This window comes from Astatotilapia calliptera, chromosome 4 (genome assembly GCF_900246225.1).
Source record: "Astatotilapia calliptera chromosome 4, fAstCal1.2, whole genome shotgun sequence".
NCBI classification, from domain to species: domain Eukaryota; kingdom Metazoa; phylum Chordata; class Actinopteri; order Cichliformes; family Cichlidae; genus Astatotilapia; species Astatotilapia calliptera.
Window position 1 is genome coordinate 26,117,907 of NC_039305.1, and position 16,740 is coordinate 26,134,646.

At 42.1% G+C, this 16,740-nt stretch overlaps 2 protein-coding genes across 7 annotated transcripts; both read left to right on the forward strand.

Annotated features, from left to right (window-relative positions):
* The first annotated feature begins 419 nt into the window (after window positions 1–419).
* On the forward strand, window positions 420–4,477 carry mfsd6l (major facilitator superfamily domain containing 6-like). The gene is made up of 2 exons (XM_026165800.1): window positions 420–607; window positions 1,748–4,477. Exon 2 carries the CDS (start codon window positions 1,800–1,802, stop codon window positions 3,564–3,566), a length of 1,767 nt encoding a protein of 588 aa, XP_026021585.1. The 5' UTR covers window positions 420–607; window positions 1,748–1,799; the 3' UTR covers window positions 3,567–4,477.
* Window positions 4,478–4,907: 430 nt separating this feature from the next.
* On the forward strand, window positions 4,908–16,439 carry LOC113021269 (uncharacterized protein C16orf45 homolog). Of its 6 annotated transcripts, none has more exons than XM_026165834.1 (7): window positions 4,908–5,066; window positions 6,671–6,949; window positions 10,977–11,097; window positions 13,854–13,927; window positions 14,705–14,819; window positions 15,422–15,492; window positions 15,614–16,439. In XM_026165834.1, exons 2-7 carry the CDS (start codon window positions 6,871–6,873, stop codon window positions 15,736–15,738), a joined length of 585 nt encoding a protein of 194 aa, XP_026021619.1. In that variant the 5' UTR covers window positions 4,908–5,066; window positions 6,671–6,870; the 3' UTR covers window positions 15,739–16,439. The 6 variants fall into 6 exon arrangements, with proteins under 6 accessions (XP_026021619.1, XP_026021620.1, XP_026021617.1 ...); XM_026165835.1 differs by lacking the exon at window positions 4,908–5,066 and adding an exon at window positions 5,314–5,337 and having other exon boundaries at window positions 6,867–6,949; XM_026165832.1 differs by lacking the exon at window positions 4,908–5,066 and having other exon boundaries at window positions 6,313–6,949.
* Window positions 16,440–16,740: the final 301 nt, after the last annotated feature.

The window sequence follows — 16,740 nt, forward strand, 5'->3', positions numbered from 1 at the left end:
TTTCGAAATACGGGACGATTCCGTATTTTAAGGGACGGTTGGCAACCCTAGCTTTGTGTCAAACTGCTGTACGATGCTTTCTGCGACTTGAGCCATGATCCAGGCAAACAAACACACAAGTTTCATTGCTCAAAAGAAAAGAAGTCCGGAGATTCAAATCCCCCCAAAAAGGGGGTCATTTTAAAGTCAGCAATAATCACACTAACTGAAGTGGTTCTTACTGAAGATTTTTATCTTTGCACTGAGGAGACAAATATAAAATTCAAACCAGATGACCTGCTTTAATAACGTGTAATTGGACATCAAAACAGAGGAGTTGGAGCTCTCTGATCACTCTCTGATGAACTGCGCCTATCGCCTAATCGAGCTGCGACGATGCTCTCTGTAGTGCACACGGGCATCCACACCAACAGGAGGAGCTATAGTCGTGGGAATCTGCGCCCACAGGTGTGAACTCGCACTGCTGCTGCTGCTGAGCGCGTACCCGACTGCTACAGGTGTCCAGAGCTCAGAGCAACAAAGGTTCAAACCCGGGAGTGCGCTGTCGGAGTCGCGGGTGGGAGATGATCGACAGAAGAGGATAAGGAACTTGGGCAGAATTTAAAAGGTAAATGTTAAACTTTGTTTTTCTTCCTTTATAAAGTTGGCGTGACGTGGACTAGTCCTCCACATCTTGCAGGCACAGGTGCGTCCAGCCTGACGGGTGGTTTCCTGACAGTCTGTCATTTCCTCGTTTTTTTCGTGTCAGCTTATTTCCTCAAACACAATGAAGTCGCTGTAGGGTGATCATTTGAGTCTGTCTGCTTCGCATGTGAGTGTGGATAAGTTACTATAAAAACAGATACTTTATTATTGTTGGAGCTACAGCGAAATAAACGAGGGCCAGCCCTCAACTCATTTATTAAGGGCCTCTATCGCATTAGGAACAGCACGAGGAATCATTTTATTACCCGAGAACAGAAATAAATCGCCTGGAGTCTTCAATTTATTTATTTAAACAACTCTATATGGCCAACATAATGGCAAAACATAACTAAAATGAATGTCCACATTTAATATTTCTTAAATGCTATACAAGGATAGCATGACAGGTGTTTACTTTGACTGCACGGATGTTATCTGTTAGCAAGTAATGGATTCATTTTTAAAAGACTGGACATGAATAACTTGAGCTTATTATATAATATTAAACTAAAGTGTATTTCTATCTAGTTTGGCATCTTGACAATCCTTTCTTTAAATATGTAACACACATTCTAGGGTCAACTTAAAAAAAAGCAGATCTGAAAATGTAAAACTGAGGTCAGAGGTCAAATGCGACTGATATTTCCATGCAAACTGTAATGTGATATTTAGAGTCCTCATACACCAGTATCATTTCCTGATTTTTGCCAATACAAACAAAGTCAGCAGAATCTAAAGCACACTTCTGAAGATAAAAGACATATTATGAAAGTTTGACTTTATTTGTCCTTAAAAAAGGTCAGAGGTCAAAGGAACGTAATATTTAGAATCCCTATATATCTATATGCTGTCAATATAAACAATGGCAGGAAGAACCATGGTTTTAAATAGCTTTATAGAGCATTATCACCACTTTGACCTTTAGATAATTTTGCCTTTCTTTAAGGAGAGGTCAGAGGTCAAATCTTTGTATGATGATGCCTGATGCCTTTTCAGAATGTATTAGTATCAAAAGACTGAAATGTCTGCACTAACATTTTTATATTTTCTCTGTCTCTCTCAGTTTGAATCGCTCCATGTGACAGCTAGCAGGACGGACTCTAAGCTGCTCAAACATGAAGAGGATCAAGCAGATTGACATAAAGCGAGCCCTCGCTATGGCTGGAACCTTTAACTTCCTGTGCTCCTGCGCTAAAGCATGCTTGCTGCCCTTCCTCACCCTGTACTTCAGACAGCTTGGCCTGACTCCTGCCATGACGGGCATCGTCATGGGTACCAAGCACTTTATTACGCTGGTGTGGAGCCCCGCGGCGAGCCTGCTCTCCAAACACTACAACAAGAGACGAGCAGTGATCTGCGGCTCTGTCGTGTTTTCGGCAGCAGCCGCTCTGCTCCTCCTGCTCATCCCGCACACGGATATGCATGCATGGACTTGTAACGCCTCGGATCCGCATGTCGGCCCACCCCAAAATCCATCTGATGTATTGTCAGTGAACATCACTGGACCTGTAACATCCCATCCAAAACCTCATGTTTCCCAGTCGCTTGTCACTCATCTTCCTGATGCTGATAGGAAAGCTCCTGTTATTGCAAATGAAACTTCACCTCATCATCATCACAATCACAGTCATACCACTGAATCTCCTCTTCTTTATGCGCCACAAAAGAATGAATCAAAGGTGCTTGAAAGTTCCAGCAGCTCTTTGGCAACTCCGGTCAGAAACAAGAGGTCTGAGCTGAAATCAGAGCAGCAAACGGGGGAGAAAAAGGATGAGAGTTCTTTGGGCTTCCTGGGCAGCCTAAAGGTGATGGACACTCAGCATCAGCTCTTCTTCTTGATACTCATCATCATGTGTGTGTGGGAGGTGGCATCCGCACCCTTGGAGTGGAATGTAGACGACGGCCTCTACGAATATTTAGATTTCGCGGATGCCTCGGACCGCTACAGCAGCACCAGGGTGTGGGGTGTACTTGGAGCAGCATGCGGGGTTGGGGTAACCGGCCTGCTGGTGAGCCGACTGGCATGCCTCATAGCTGCTCAGACCTCAAGGAGTGTGGTGCATTTCTACTGCTATGCCAGCCTGGCATTTCTGGTCCTGCCCCTGGCCATGTCCCTCCCTCTCTACCTGAACAAGAAGCGAAACAGGACCAGCGGGCTCCTGAAAGCCCTGCAACTGGTGCGCGGCTCCCCACAGGCTGTGCTCTGCGTCTTCACCACCCTGCTGGTCGGGGTGGCGAACTCGGCCATCGACAACTTCCTCCTGTGGCAGATGCAGGATCGTGGAAGCAGTGAGCTGCACATGGGACTATCTCTTGCCCTCGCTCTGCTCTCGCAGGCCGCCTTCCCTCTGATGGCTGGCCGAGTCTCCAGGCTGCTCGGCCCTAGGAGGATGCTCGCAGTTGGAGCCGCGAGTCTCGGCCTGCAGTGCTTCTACTACTCCTTCCTCTGGGGAGCGTGGGCTGCACTGCCTGCTCAGGTGCTGAGTTGTTTCAGCAGCGGAGCTCTCTGGTGGGCCGTGAAGCTCCAGTGTGAGGACATCGCCACACCAGGGGCTGAGAGGAGCGTCAGGAGGGTCTACAAGTCCCTCTCTATTCATCTGGGTAGTGCACTGGGGAGTTTGGCTGGAGGGTTTGTGGCCCAAAGCATCGGGCTCACATGGATGTTCAGAGGACTGGCGATGGTTTTGATGGTGTGGTGTGTGTGCCTGCCCCTGCTCCAGTGGAAAGCCCCCCACCACCGCAGGATTAACTATTCCCGCCTGCTGGCAGCGGACGCAAGCGAGGCCAGTGACTCCGAGTCAGAACAGGAGAGAGACTGGCTTGATAAAGCAATGGAAAATGACAAAAGCAACAACAACAGTGCAAGGAAGGTAAACCACTAAAACCTCCAGACGGTGAAAATACTAAAAGGAGCATAAAGCAATTCTGTGAATAAGAAGAATAAATTCACTGTCACATAATAAATGAATCAGATTTTGCTATTAATATGGAAATGGGAGTCATCGTTCCCTTCGAGCTCTGCAGCCTTGCTTAAAGATATGTCACTCTTCATCACCAAGTTGCACAGTCCAGATGGGGATGATTAATTTCCCACCCTGACAGGATTCATTACAATCAAAAGTGTTGACTTTTCCTTCTCATTACTTTTCCATCAGAATTAAATGTTACGTCATCCAGTCTGTCCCTCCATTTTTTATTTTATTTTCTTTTATCAGTCTGTGAGTGTCAGCTCTACGGATGGATTTTGGGATTCATCTCTGGGCCTCCTGAGCTTTTACTAATGTACATTTGCATAAGCGGTTATTGTTTTCTAAAGCAAAGAAGGCAGCAGGATTACAGCCGAGCAAATCAATTACTCAGTGCCGCCGGGCAGCTTAAACAGCCTGAGGTATTGTGTTAATGGAAGCATGGAAGCTTCTCTCATGGTGTATAAACACAAGACGTGTGCAAAAGGTGAGGCCAAACTGTTGCACCACCACACCCGAACCTGCTGTTAATCAGCTGGAGGAGTCGCAGCTGACTGCTCTCACTTATCAGCTTTGTGTCTCCCTCTGGGCTCTAAACTCTGAACTGAAGATATAGATGAAGCAAGATGAAAATCTTTGTTTATGTGTATTGAACTGGGGTAACTTGAGCACATTCAGAATGTCTTGTGCAAAAATGACTTGAGTTGTACAGCCCTGAGCTGCGACGACAGTCAGAAGACACCTGTTTAAAATTTTATTTGTCTAATTTATATTTCTGCTCATGTCAGATGTTCTCTCTCCATAAAAGATGGATTTAGACTGTGAAACCTTAAATCTGCATTTCTTGCACTGACCAGCAGGGGGCAAATGCTACGTTTGGAGAAAGGACTCCAATTACATAGAAGTCTATATGAAAGAGAACCTATTTCTGAACCAATTTATCATAAATGCTTTTCCAATGAGTTTATGGTCTCAATTCTGAGCATCAAGTGTTCTTATTTTGTAAATTTTGGTCCAGTTTAGAGTTTAATAGACAATAAATGAGAGTATACTATAGGACGGGGTGGGCAACTACAGGCCCCGAGGGCCGGTGTCCTGCAGGTTTTAGATGTGTCCTTGATCCAACACAGCTGATTCAAATGGCTAAATTACCTCCTCTACATGTCTTGAAGTTCTCCAGCCGCCTGGTAATGAACTAATCATGTGATTCAGGTGTGTTGACCCAGGGTGAGATCTAAAACTTGCAGGACACCGGCTCTCGAGGCCTGGAGTTGCCCACCGCTGCTATAGGACATGGCTTCACAAGTACAAGTGTAACTTCATAGAGTCCTCAGTCAGATTCAACGTTGCTCAAGATGGCTATGGCATAAACTGCTGAACTAAAAGCTTTAAAAACCAGTCAGTGGAGTAACACAGGTTAAGTCCATCTTTTGTATACAGTCTGTGGGAATGCTGTAAGTCACAGGTGTCGAACTCCAGGCCTCGAGGGCCGGTGTCCTGCAGGTTTAGATGTGTCCTTGATCCAACACAGCTGATTCAAAAGGCAAAATGACCTCCACAACATGTCTTGAAGTGCTCCAGAGGCCTGGTAATGAACTAATCATTTGATTCAGGTGTGTTGACCCAGGGTGGTATCTAAAACCTGCAGGACACCGGCTCTCGAGGCCTGGAGTTCGACACCTCTGCTGTAAGTGGAAAAAAATCCCAAAACATTTTGTCTCCAAATGAAAACTGTGAAATCTGATATTTTACCTCCGGTTTTGTCTTCACTTAAAAGTGCTAAACATTTAATTTCTATGCAGTGAAGTAGCATTGATCTAAGGGCTCCATAAGATTATTATAGTTACAGGGTTGTTGTTTTTTTGTTTTTTTTTAATGGTATATAAAAGAAATGATTGTGATGTGTTTGGGGGGTTTGAATAATTATATTGCTACTTACTTTGCATGACCTGAAAGCCAAAGTAGATAGTAAAAACTTGAATGTGCGACACATTTTGAGCCAGTTTTAGAAACAGTGTTCACTCTGTCGGGCTTACAGATGTTCTTGCCTTGTCATATAACATGAATGGCAGTCATTTTCCTTCATGTGCTTCTGGGCTTGTGGCAACAAATGTGTGAAGTGTCTGGCTGGCTTCGTGGCTGTGGGACATGGCTATCTATGGCACAGTGGCAGCTCTAGTGTGCGGGCAGACGCATGCTGCACTCCCCGAACATCTGGCCTGCTGCCTCGAGGGCCCGCCTGCGTGAAATCGAGTTCTCTCCACTTTGTCGAGAGCTGAACTCAGTCAGGCTAGATGAAAAATTCATGATGATAGACAGCTGGATTCTCCTGTGGAGAGTGCTACTGTTGTGGTTACAGTGGAGGAAACCATTAAAACGGAAGAAGTCTGTTTAACCTTTGTTGTCTTTTGTTGTTTTAAAATGAGGATACCTTTGTGCCTTTGCCTAACATCCAGTGAACCTGTGTAGAGATTTTTTTTTTATGACCACCATAGTAATCCACACTGAGATAGACTGCCATTGACGCTGATGATGATGGTTCTCTGAGAGTGGAACCATGAGAGGTATACCTCAACTTTTTGAGCGAAGGATTTGAAAGTTTGACTAAAATGTCTCCGTTCATTGATCTCCATGAATTCTGATTCAGACTTTTGTGCTCCTCTGAAGGTGAAGTGAAGGGAAGTCGGTTCAGTTTTGGATTTAAAAAAGCAGAACTTGCTTATAAAGAGATTTCATTCCCCAACTTTGGGAAAGAGTACATTCATGACAAGCACTGCTGTCTATAAATATCACCTGGCATGGCTTTAGGCTCCTTATAATCTGACATCCTTTAAGATCTTAATGTGACTCAGAGTGAAAGAACAAATTTAGTTTGGAGCATTTTTTTTTCTCTCTTGATGGATTTAATTATAATTTTCCACATTCTCCCACTTTGCACTCATTGCTTTGCTCCTGCCAGTCAGTAGGTGGAGCCTCGGAGCTCGCATGAGGTGCAACAGCTTTCTTTTTTCCATGCTCAGAGATCCACGGCTGTAGGACTGGATGGACTCAGCATCAGCTGGCAGCTGTCCTCTCTTTGTGTTTCCTCACACGTTTGGGCAATGCTGCATGGACCTGGGGGACACCTTTTAATATTCATTTTAAGCTTGTGCGAGAATCTCCTTTGAATTTCCTCTGCAGACAAAGAAGAAGAAGTGTCTTTTTTTTCTTTTTAAGAAAAATGGAAAAAGAGAGAAAATCCTCTCAAGTGTGCGGCGCTCTGGAAGACACGCAGGTGGATGAAGCGGCGGAAAAAGCAGGTGACTTTCTGAGCATCGTGTTTGAGTTTGCCTGTGTGCGTGTGCTGTTGCTGCGAGAAGTGATCTAGGAAGGAAGCAGACTTTTAGATCCTTGAAGATCACCACTGTGAGCATCATGTTAAAGTTGTATGTCAGCAGGGCCGTAGCCAGGGCTCCCTCGGGCTGGGGGCGGGCTATGTGTAAGAAGTTTACTAGAATAGATCAGTTATCAACATTAATCCCATCTCGTATGGACAATTAATTAAACGATGTCAACCTTTTTTATTACAATTGTTTGTCATTCCCTAATATACTCAAATTTTAAAATATAAATACACAAATGGCAATAAAAGCAAAATGAGGCAACCAGCAGCTTGGTCTGCAGCAATGTGCCTGAAAGTAATCCTTTAATTTTGTTTTGTTTTTTGTTTTTTTTTAATGAGAGCAAAAACTGTCAATCTCTTTAACTGACATATAGATTTTTTTTCTCTAAAAAAAAAAATGAAACGCAGTGGAAGATAATCTCCACGTATTCACATTTCTGTGACACAAGAAGAGGAAAAGTGGTGCATTCAGCTGAGGCGTGCACTTTTTTTTTTTACTTAAAGAATGATGCAGCTGTCTGAACTCTGCAGCCCAAACAAAGTCTCCTCGGTCAGTAGTCCCAACAGCTGTAGTTTATATGCCGACCAAAATTAGAACATTTTACTTAAAATAACATTTTACTGAATTTGTAAAAAATATATATTTATGGGAACATCTGTATACTGTTAGGGCTATAAGTATTTGGACAATGACACTTTTTTCTGTAATTTTATCATAATTAATCTTAAATCAAAAAGTAAAAGCTGTGATTGAAGTGTGGAATTTCAGCTTATAGTTAAGAGACCTGACAGAGGTTAGAGTTAAGTGTCAATCATATATATTTCACCCTGTAATATTCTTAATATTTATAACTGAGCGATTTGTATATATTAGTGCTGTTTCTTAAATTTGTAATTTTTGTAATATATCGTATTATTTAATTAGTCTGTTACTGTCTTAGAGCAACTATAACCTACATCATTTCTTATGGATCATTAAAGTATTCTGATTGTGACCAACAAAGTTTTTCATTAATTGTTTTAGGAATAACATTTTTATGCCTTGTTCTCTGCATTCAGAGACTCAAACGTAATTAGTAATTAATGTTTTTAATGGTCCTCAGCTGGAAAAAAAGGGTGGAGTGCCCACTCCGGGTCAGGGACGAGTTCCTGCCCCAAGTGGAGGAGTTTAAGTATCTGGGGTCTTGTTCACGAGTGATGGGAGAAGGGAGCCGGAGATCGACAGACGGATTGGTGCAGATTGTACCGGTCTGTTGTGGTGAAGAGAGAGCTGAGTGTAAAAGCGAAGCTCTCAATTTACCGGTCGATCTACGTCCCTACCCTCACCCATGGTGACGAGCTGTGGGTAGTGACCGAAAGAATGAGATCGCGAATACAAGCGGCGGAAATGAGCTTCCTCCAAAGGGTGGCTGGCCTCTCCCTTAGAGATAGGGTGAGAAGTTCAGCCATCTGGGAGGGGCTCAGAGTAGAGCAGCTGCTCCTTCACATCGAAAGGAGCCAGCTGAGGTGGTTCAGACATCTGCCAAGGATGCCCCCTGGGCGCCTCCTGGGTGAGGTTTTCCAGGCATGCCCCACCGGGAGGAGGCCCCGGGGCAGATCCAGGACATGCTGGAGAGATTATATCTCTCGGCTGGCCTTGGAACGCCTTGGTGTTCCCCCGGACAAGCTGGGGAAGGTGGCTGGGGAGAGGGAGGTCTGGGCTTCTCTGCTTGGGCTGCTGCCCCCGCGACCCGGCCCCGGATAAGCGGAAGAAGATGGATGGATATTTTTAATAGTGGGATAAAATTTAGAACTCGTGCTTCTGTGCTGTGTTTCCTGCCTTGTGTTGCTCTGCTTGGCCTTTGCTGCAGTCACCTTCAGCTGCTGCTTGCTTGTGGGTCTTTGCACCTTCAGTTTTGTCACACACTTATGGACCTACAGCAACATTCAAAAGGGTAAAAAAAAAGTTACGGTTGACAGCAGCAAAAATCTGAAAGGAAACGACATCAAAGATTTTTGGATTGGGTGCTCGAGACGAGTAAACGATACAGTTTGCGTGTTGACATGAAGCTTCTGTACAAAGTGAATAATTTAAAGTGACAGGGTGAAATAAAAAGCTTCAAACAGTTTCTGACAGAAAGCTCGGAGCCAAAAAAAAAATGACAAGAAAAGGAACGCATGCAGATTGCTTCAACACTAAAACACCTGCTGATAATTAATATGTAGATGAACAGCGGCGGGATTGCCATGTGGGGAGTTTTGAGGGTTTGTGTTTGTGTTGGCTCGCTGTTCCCCGGTGAGTCAGTGTGATTGTAGTATGTTTTCACACAAGGTCGGGTAATTAAAAGCCAATCCAAGCTCTGCTGGATGACTCATCGCTCCTGGTGAGGAGTAGGAGGCTGCGGGAGCAGGGTGGGGAATGCAGTTATTCAGGGACGTGCAGAGAGTTACTTGGGGGAAGTATCCACAAAGCTCTGATCACATCGTAGCGGGAAGCTGTTTTAGACCCAAGGTGGTTTTAATTGCTTGTTTGACTATCTTGATTTTGATTTTCCTGGAGAAATTTGCCACACATGGCTTACATGTTAAAATCCATTGTTGCAATCAAGTTAAAATAAAAACTGCAAGTATTCGACAAGCCAACAATCCTGACTTTGCTTTCAATGTGCACAGACAGCAACAGCTTGCATAATTAGCCTGTGATGCATGAATCAGCACCCACAATACCAAAGCTCTGCACCTGGATCTCTTGAAAAAATCCAGTTGTACACCTGTCCTGCTGCTACATTTAAATATTAGAAGTATACATAGATTAAAGTTACACATGCAAACCACACGCTGGTAATAGTAATCAGCTGTTCTTATGAAGACTGCTCATCACACTCTATGCTATGCTGGGATTTCCAGGGTAATTCAGTTAACAAAAGATACTTAAAAGGGACATATCATGCTTGTTCAGATTTTTTTTTTTTTTCATGTACTCTACCAGAGTAGCTTTGCACAAGTCACAGTTCAAAATAATGCTTATTTATCTTAACAAGTCTGGAGGCTGTAGCCCCTCTGTTTATCCACCATCTTAAACAAACTGTGCTAGCTCTTTCTCCTCTTCTTTAAGCTAATTTCATCTGATTGGCTGCCCCTTAAATATAAGATTTGAATATAGGTGCGCCGGACATGACCATATCAGGGGTATCTACGGTGGCCCTGAGTGGTCAAACACACTGCAGCTTAAGAAAACAGCAGCAAATAGAAAAATACTGATGACCGTCAGTGCTACACCTCAGCCTCTTAGTAGATGCACCTATGGTAAATATTTGAAAATCCTAGGTGACTTCCTTCTTGACTTATAGCATTCAGAGATGGTTTTGGGAACACAATAATGTGACAGAACAGCTATGAAAGTGAAGGAGACTGAGACACGCTTAAAAAAAGCGGAGGATTCATCTCTATTGTGATGGAGAAAAAGAAGCCACTCATGTGTGTTTTAATACTGTAGATACATGTTTGCTGTTAGCTTGTTGCTTCATGGTCTCCACAAAAGACAATAAAGCAACAAGATTTTTGTGATATTTTTTCTCAGTGTTTTTTCTTTTTCCATTGTGTTTTATTCAATTTCTGTTGTGTTTTGTGTGATATTTGCAATATTTTATATTTGTGCTTTTGACCTCTCAGGTCTACTATAGATAACCGCTCCCAGTGACTTCATTCAGAGCCACAAGGTGAAAAAATGGGCAAAACAGAGCACTTAGGGCACTCACGGATTACATACACTGAGATCATCATATAATACTCTGGCTATGTTTAATACGAGTGCACACTTTGCAGCTATACATACATGTTTAAAAATAAGGAAAAGCGTAACGGGTCCTCTGTATGCCTTCATGTTCGGAGCTAACTATGAGTAAACTCTCCAAGGTGTATTATCAGACCCAAACAGCTGTATTCTGATCTTGTCTGTCTCTCAGCAGATGATGTCATTTCCATGGCCGACTCCACAATCACCGTCGAGGATATCGAAGGAGAGCTGTTCAGAATTGAACGAATACGAGACATTCTCGTGCGGAGAGAGTCAGAGCTGAGATACATGTAAGATCTGCCTGTTCTCCAGACCTCTTCGTGTTAGGTACATTTAAACATGCTCAGGGCATAAATCCAGACTACATCTCATTAGTTTAGTTTGTTTTTTTAGGATTTATGGTTCTCTGTCTGTTGGAGGAGGAGAGCTTTTGTAAGAGGATGAAATATTCCTCTGTTATCTCATGTGATGTTTTACTGTTTGGTCCCCTGCTGCCACATACACTACAAAACTTTAAAGTTCAGGGATCTGAATGCACCAATATACTGCTAAGATACCCTCAGGAGTCAGAGATGATGCACCACAACTGTCAACCATCAGTGACTGGAGCAGCCATGTGGATGATGGAAGTGAGGAAAACAGCCGTGCTATTTCAGGCCTTAGCAGACGAACAGCACATACACACCCACAGTTTGTTTGTTATTTTATTCGATCTTGAAAGCTGGCTTTTGTTTCTGCTGGTCTTTTCTCATTATTTTGGCGCAGCAGAGTAAGAAAGAGAGGCTAGCACTGTATAATATAGCCATATGGTGAACTTGAAAACTGAAAATAATCATTGTTGTTCTGGGTTTTGTTTTGTCTTTTGATGAAATATGTCATAAATATCATCTCTTTTCATGTTCAGCCATAACCAGAGGGTGAGAAGTGATGCACAGTCTCAATGTTCCTATCTCTCTTTTACTTTCACTCACAATTATTAAAGCCATGGTTTTACTTTTTTACTAAACATGTAGCTGGGAGTCTTGGCTTAAATACATGAAGCAGGAAAAATTGTGCAAATAACAACAGTTCTAATAAGAATCCTGTGAAAAATCTGTTAATTTACTCTGTTCATTTAATCTGCATGGTTTCATCCGTTTGACTGCATGCAGAAACCAAGCTGGTGCAATTACTTTTGTAGTAGTTCCCAGACTACTTTTAAATCAGGGTTAGCGCTCATCCTATTCCAGGAGAAGTGAAACCCAACTTGTCAGATCAATTATAGACACAAAGCCTATTTCAGATTCCCACTGATACGTATTGTGGTCAACATATGGTTCCATTTCCTAAGTAAGACGTCAAACTTTAGACGTCACTTGTTCATGTGATTTATTTGTTCATGTAATTTTACATGGAAATGAAATTGATGACACAAAGAATATTTATTATAGTTTATTTCTTTGACCTTTTAAACAACAGGTTTAGCTGTTTCCTGTGTAGAGAGCCTTTTACCCGACCTTTTATAATAATAACTGCCAATAGATAGCTTTTTTATTCTACTATGTGGATAGTGTTATAACTTCAGACTTTGTCACATTAAAAATACAATTGTACAGAACTGTGTAGAGTACTGCATAAAAGTTTTAACACAACACAAAGTAGTCATGGATTGGTCTCTCCAGAGCCCGGATCTCAGCATTATTTAAGCAGTGAAGGGTTAATCTTGACAAAGAACAGAACAAAAGGCAGCCAACATGAAAAGAAAAGCTTTCAATGTCCTTCAAGAAGTCTAGAGAATTGTTCCTGAACACTACTTAAAGACACTACAAGAAGTCTGCATAAGAAAGTTCAGGCATAACAGAGTTCAAGAATAACGGTGGTCGTACCAAATACTGACTTTCAAGCTCACCACAATTGTAGAAATTCTCTTTTTGCCTGTGTTTCCATGTAAGTTTGCACACATTTCATTTAATCACTGCACATACTTTTCCATTTTCCTAGCAAAATGTAAAGAAATGAAGGGTTGCTCAAGACTTTTGAAGAACTTAAGTTTACTTTTGCCCAATGTCAACAACTAAGCAGGTCATATAGTTATTTCTTGGCTGACTTTCCATTCTGTTGTTAATGTTTAACAGCACATCCTTTTAAGCAGTTAATATAGTTAGCTAACTATTAGAGAACAGCATTAGCAAAGAGATAATAAGATAAACGTTTTACATTCAGGGCTCCCCTTTATCTGGGTAGCAAAGCTTAAAAACTAAAAAGATTAAAAGTAACAAAATTAAGTAGGTGAATCTCAAACTCAACCTTTGAAGCATAGTTCTATTATTTATCCAACACTGTTTGGGTTTATTTTGATCTCTATGTTCTCTGAGTATCTTTCCTGGGGTTTTTTTTTTTTTTTTTTTTTTTTTTTTTGGTGGGGGGGGGTTGTACCACAGAAGTCCTCTTATAGGCAGCAAACACATCCTCGTCCTTTAGGCTCTCTGTGACATTCATACAAACTCCTGCTTTCAAGCATTTTGAATAAACACGTCGCTGTGAGCCTATGAGTCACGCTGGCATATATACAGCTGAAGTACACTGAAGTGAAACCTATTTAATTAAAGCAGCAGCTCAGAGCACATCTATTACAGTCACTTTCCTCTTTTTAACACCACTGTTATTTATAGCAGCCCACACGTATGCGCACACGCCGCCACATACACAGATAATACCCATGCAACCAGCCCCTGTTGTTTGGAAATCGCCATCAGAGTCAGAGGACAAAATGAGATGTGATACTGTTGGGTGTGATTCATTCACAGAGGGCAATGTGGTGGCGTTACTTCAGCTAATAAACCACTGTCATCTGTGGCCAAAAGCTGAGTCCAGTGGTTGTTTCTTTGATATACCCATACAATTGTCACACAAGGTGGGAATTACCACATAAAACATATTTTTTCTAAAGCCCATGTGAAGACAAGTGTAGCTTAACTGTTGTTTTACCTGAATATCAGCTTGTTTGCTGCAGATATCTAAAGTTTGGTGAAGAAATATTTTCTTTATTTGTCTTTTTTTCTCTCAGGATGGACGACATCCAGCTCTGCAAAGAAATCACAAGGCTGAAGCAGGAGTTGCAGAAGCTTGTCTCAATTCCAGGTAAATTAAAAAGTAGCCTGCGCCTCTCGACTTTAACCTGGTGACAGTGTGCTTTGAGCGGGCCCTGTGCGGTTCTTGTTTGCTCTGTCATAGTTGAAAAGATATGAGCTGTCTCCAGTAACGCAGTTCAGCGAGGACTGGAGTGAATTAAGCACATCTTCAGAACGAGCTTGCTGTCAATTAAAGAAAAATACTTTTTAAAAGAAAGGTTTTCAGGTAAAGCAACAATGAGCCTCTGGAGCCTTTTCTGTGTTCTACTTAAATTTTATTTCTTTATTGTCGAAGGAATACTCGCATTCCTCTGTTCATTAAGTTGAGATGGAAACCCAGAGAGAAAAGACAGTTGCTCTGGCAACTAAAAAGAAAAGTAGTAAAACTACCATAAAAAATTCCAAACTGTTCATTTGTTTGGAAGTGAGCAAACTTACAAATTCAGTGAAGGACGCAGTACTTATTTCCCCCGCTGAGTGCAGAAGGGCATAAGAATCTATATTCTTGGTCGACTCTTGTGGTCCCAAAAAGAAGTCAAGATGAAAATGACCCTACTCACTCACCTCACTAACATTTATAACAAGTTTGTTTCTCATCGTACTGAATACAACACGATGGGAGTAAAATAGAGGATGAAGCAGCTTTGAATTAAAGCTCAAGGCTTCTCAATGAAACTGACAGATGCTGGCACAGTGGCTACATCCATCTCTTTTTATAAAGTCTGTTGGTACACTGCACAGTGACTACAATTTCTAACAGAAGGCTTATCTCGTGACTACTGAACAGACAAAGACAAGTCCAAAGAGGACTGGGAGAGAGAAGAGAAGCTGCTGCAGCAGATCAACAAGCTGGTGGAGACCAGAGACTTCCTTGTGGACGACGTAGAGTTTGAAAGGCTGAGGTGAGGCTAATGGATGAAAAGAACTTTGACTGAGTGCCACACTCTGGTATTCAGGGGGATTACAGAGATGAGTCAGACATAAAAAGCATCTCCTGACTTGTCTTTTAATTCTACAGTTTATTATTGATTATCGGTTCTGTTCTGTCAGAGCACTTCGGTTCACCACCTTTGCCGTGTAACAGAATCTGGACAATAATCTGATCCTTCATGTGATGTTTCCACTGACAAAAGCGCATACAGCTTTAAAGCCTTAAATAGTTATTTGTTACTTAATTCTTCATATAGCTCCACTCCTACGAAGCCCCTTTGTATATTTTCCTAATTAATGATAGCATGTCCACCATCACTCACAGATCAGCTGTCGCTTCTGATAACTAGGTTGTTATTTCGGAGAAAAATCTGCCTGTAAAAACTTAGCAGGAGCGTGACAGTCACCTCCGCTCGTTAGTTAAAGTAAATGCGAAAATATTCTGAACTGTGAGGATGCTGTGATGCCCACAGCCTGGGATTTAAAGCAAGCCTTGTGGTGTTTAACAAGATGTAATAAAAATTTTAAACCCTGTAATTCACAGTGAATAACAAGGAAATATGCTTTTTCACAGGGAGAGAGAGGAAGACAGAGAGATGGCAGCCTTCTTACAGTCCAAATTTCCCAAAGCTTTGGCTGCAAAAGGTGAGTCTAACCAGAAAGCTGGCAGTTAACAGTTAACTATTGAAGCCAGTTAAGTAACCAGTAAATCTTAATGATTGTGAACCCACTGTGGTGATTGTACTGTCATGTCCTCTCCTTTAAGCTTCAGGTGCTTCGCAAGATCGAAAGGTGGCGTTTAAATCCCAGCAGACCTCAGCGCCGCTTCTCACGAAAACCGGCCTCACGCTGCTGAAAGACTGCTGCGGCTTCACCTGCTCCGTCATGTGACTCAGAAAGCCCAGAAAGTGGGTTCTGCTCATCTGGGCGTTGAGTTTTCAGTGGGAGAAATGTTTCGTCACACATCCCAAGTGACCAGACGTTAAGACGAAAAGTGACAACAGTTGATACTATCTTCAAATGTACGTTTGTTAGTGTGTGTGTGCGTGTGTGCACATAAACAGGCTTCCTCAGTGCTTTCTTGTATCAGCTGTGTCCTTACAGGAAAAGATTATATGTGTTCTGCTGTAATGTGAGTGACATGTACTGAAATAGTTTGTTTGGTGTGCTGCTGTGAAATACCGTGTATTGCAGCAGGAGAGCTTGCCGCCTTATGAATCTGCTAATGATTCCTGCTCGGTTACAGTACTTAGACGTTATTGTAGCTGCTCTGACGGTGCCATTAGCCTTTGAAGATATATTAGAAAGTGGAAATGCAGATATCTCTCTGAGAGCAAACTCTTACCAGTCTCACTTTGGCATTTGCTGTGGCGCATTGATTAATGTAATTACATTGTTATGACTGTAACTGGGCATAACTTGTTTTTTAGTAAGGAGTCATGCAGTGTTTGTTTAAAAAGAACATTTAAAAGACGAGTTTCACATGTGAGATCTGATTCATAGTAAACAACTGTGTCCACTGTTTAGTAAGTTTCATGTAACTCTTAATGTAGCATCTTGGAGTGTTGTAATAAAGATTTTTAGTGCTCTTCCTTTGTGTTTGTCCTAAATATTAGATCCACTGGTTAAAGGAGCCTCCTCCCTTCTGTAAGTGTTCGGTGATCGCTCGCTGATATTTCCCTGTGCTTCGTTTAATATGTGGTCCACGTAGTTCATGGACTCCTTCGCTGACTCCATCCAGAGACTACTCCAGCTGTGTGTAGCAGCAGTGTCAGCTCTAAAGTTCCCATTTTTAAAAGATATCATCAACACATCAGCAACATCAGACTCAGCTATAAAATCATGAGCAATTTTTAATAATAAGAATAATGTTTCATGTAATTATTAAAATAG

What these genes read in the sequence shown, in the direction of transcription:
- LOC113021269 (XM_026165834.1), top strand. Translation starts at nt 6,871, where the DNA reads ATGGAAAAAGAGAGAAAATCCTCTCAAGTGTGCGGCGCTCTGGAAGAC. An exon ending in TGAAGCGGCGGAAAAAGCAG is followed by an intron (nt 6,950 to 10,976) that starts GTGACTTTCTGA and finishes TCTGTCTCTCAG; the next exon opens with CAGATGATGTCATTTCCATG. An exon ending in CAAAGCTTTGGCTGCAAAAG is followed by an intron (nt 15,493 to 15,613) that starts GTGAGTCTAACC and finishes CTCTCCTTTAAG; the next exon opens with CTTCAGGTGCTTCGCAAGAT.
- mfsd6l (XM_026165800.1), top strand. Translation starts at nt 1,800, where the DNA reads ATGAAGAGGATCAAGCAGATTGACATAAAGCGAGCCCTCGCTATGGCT.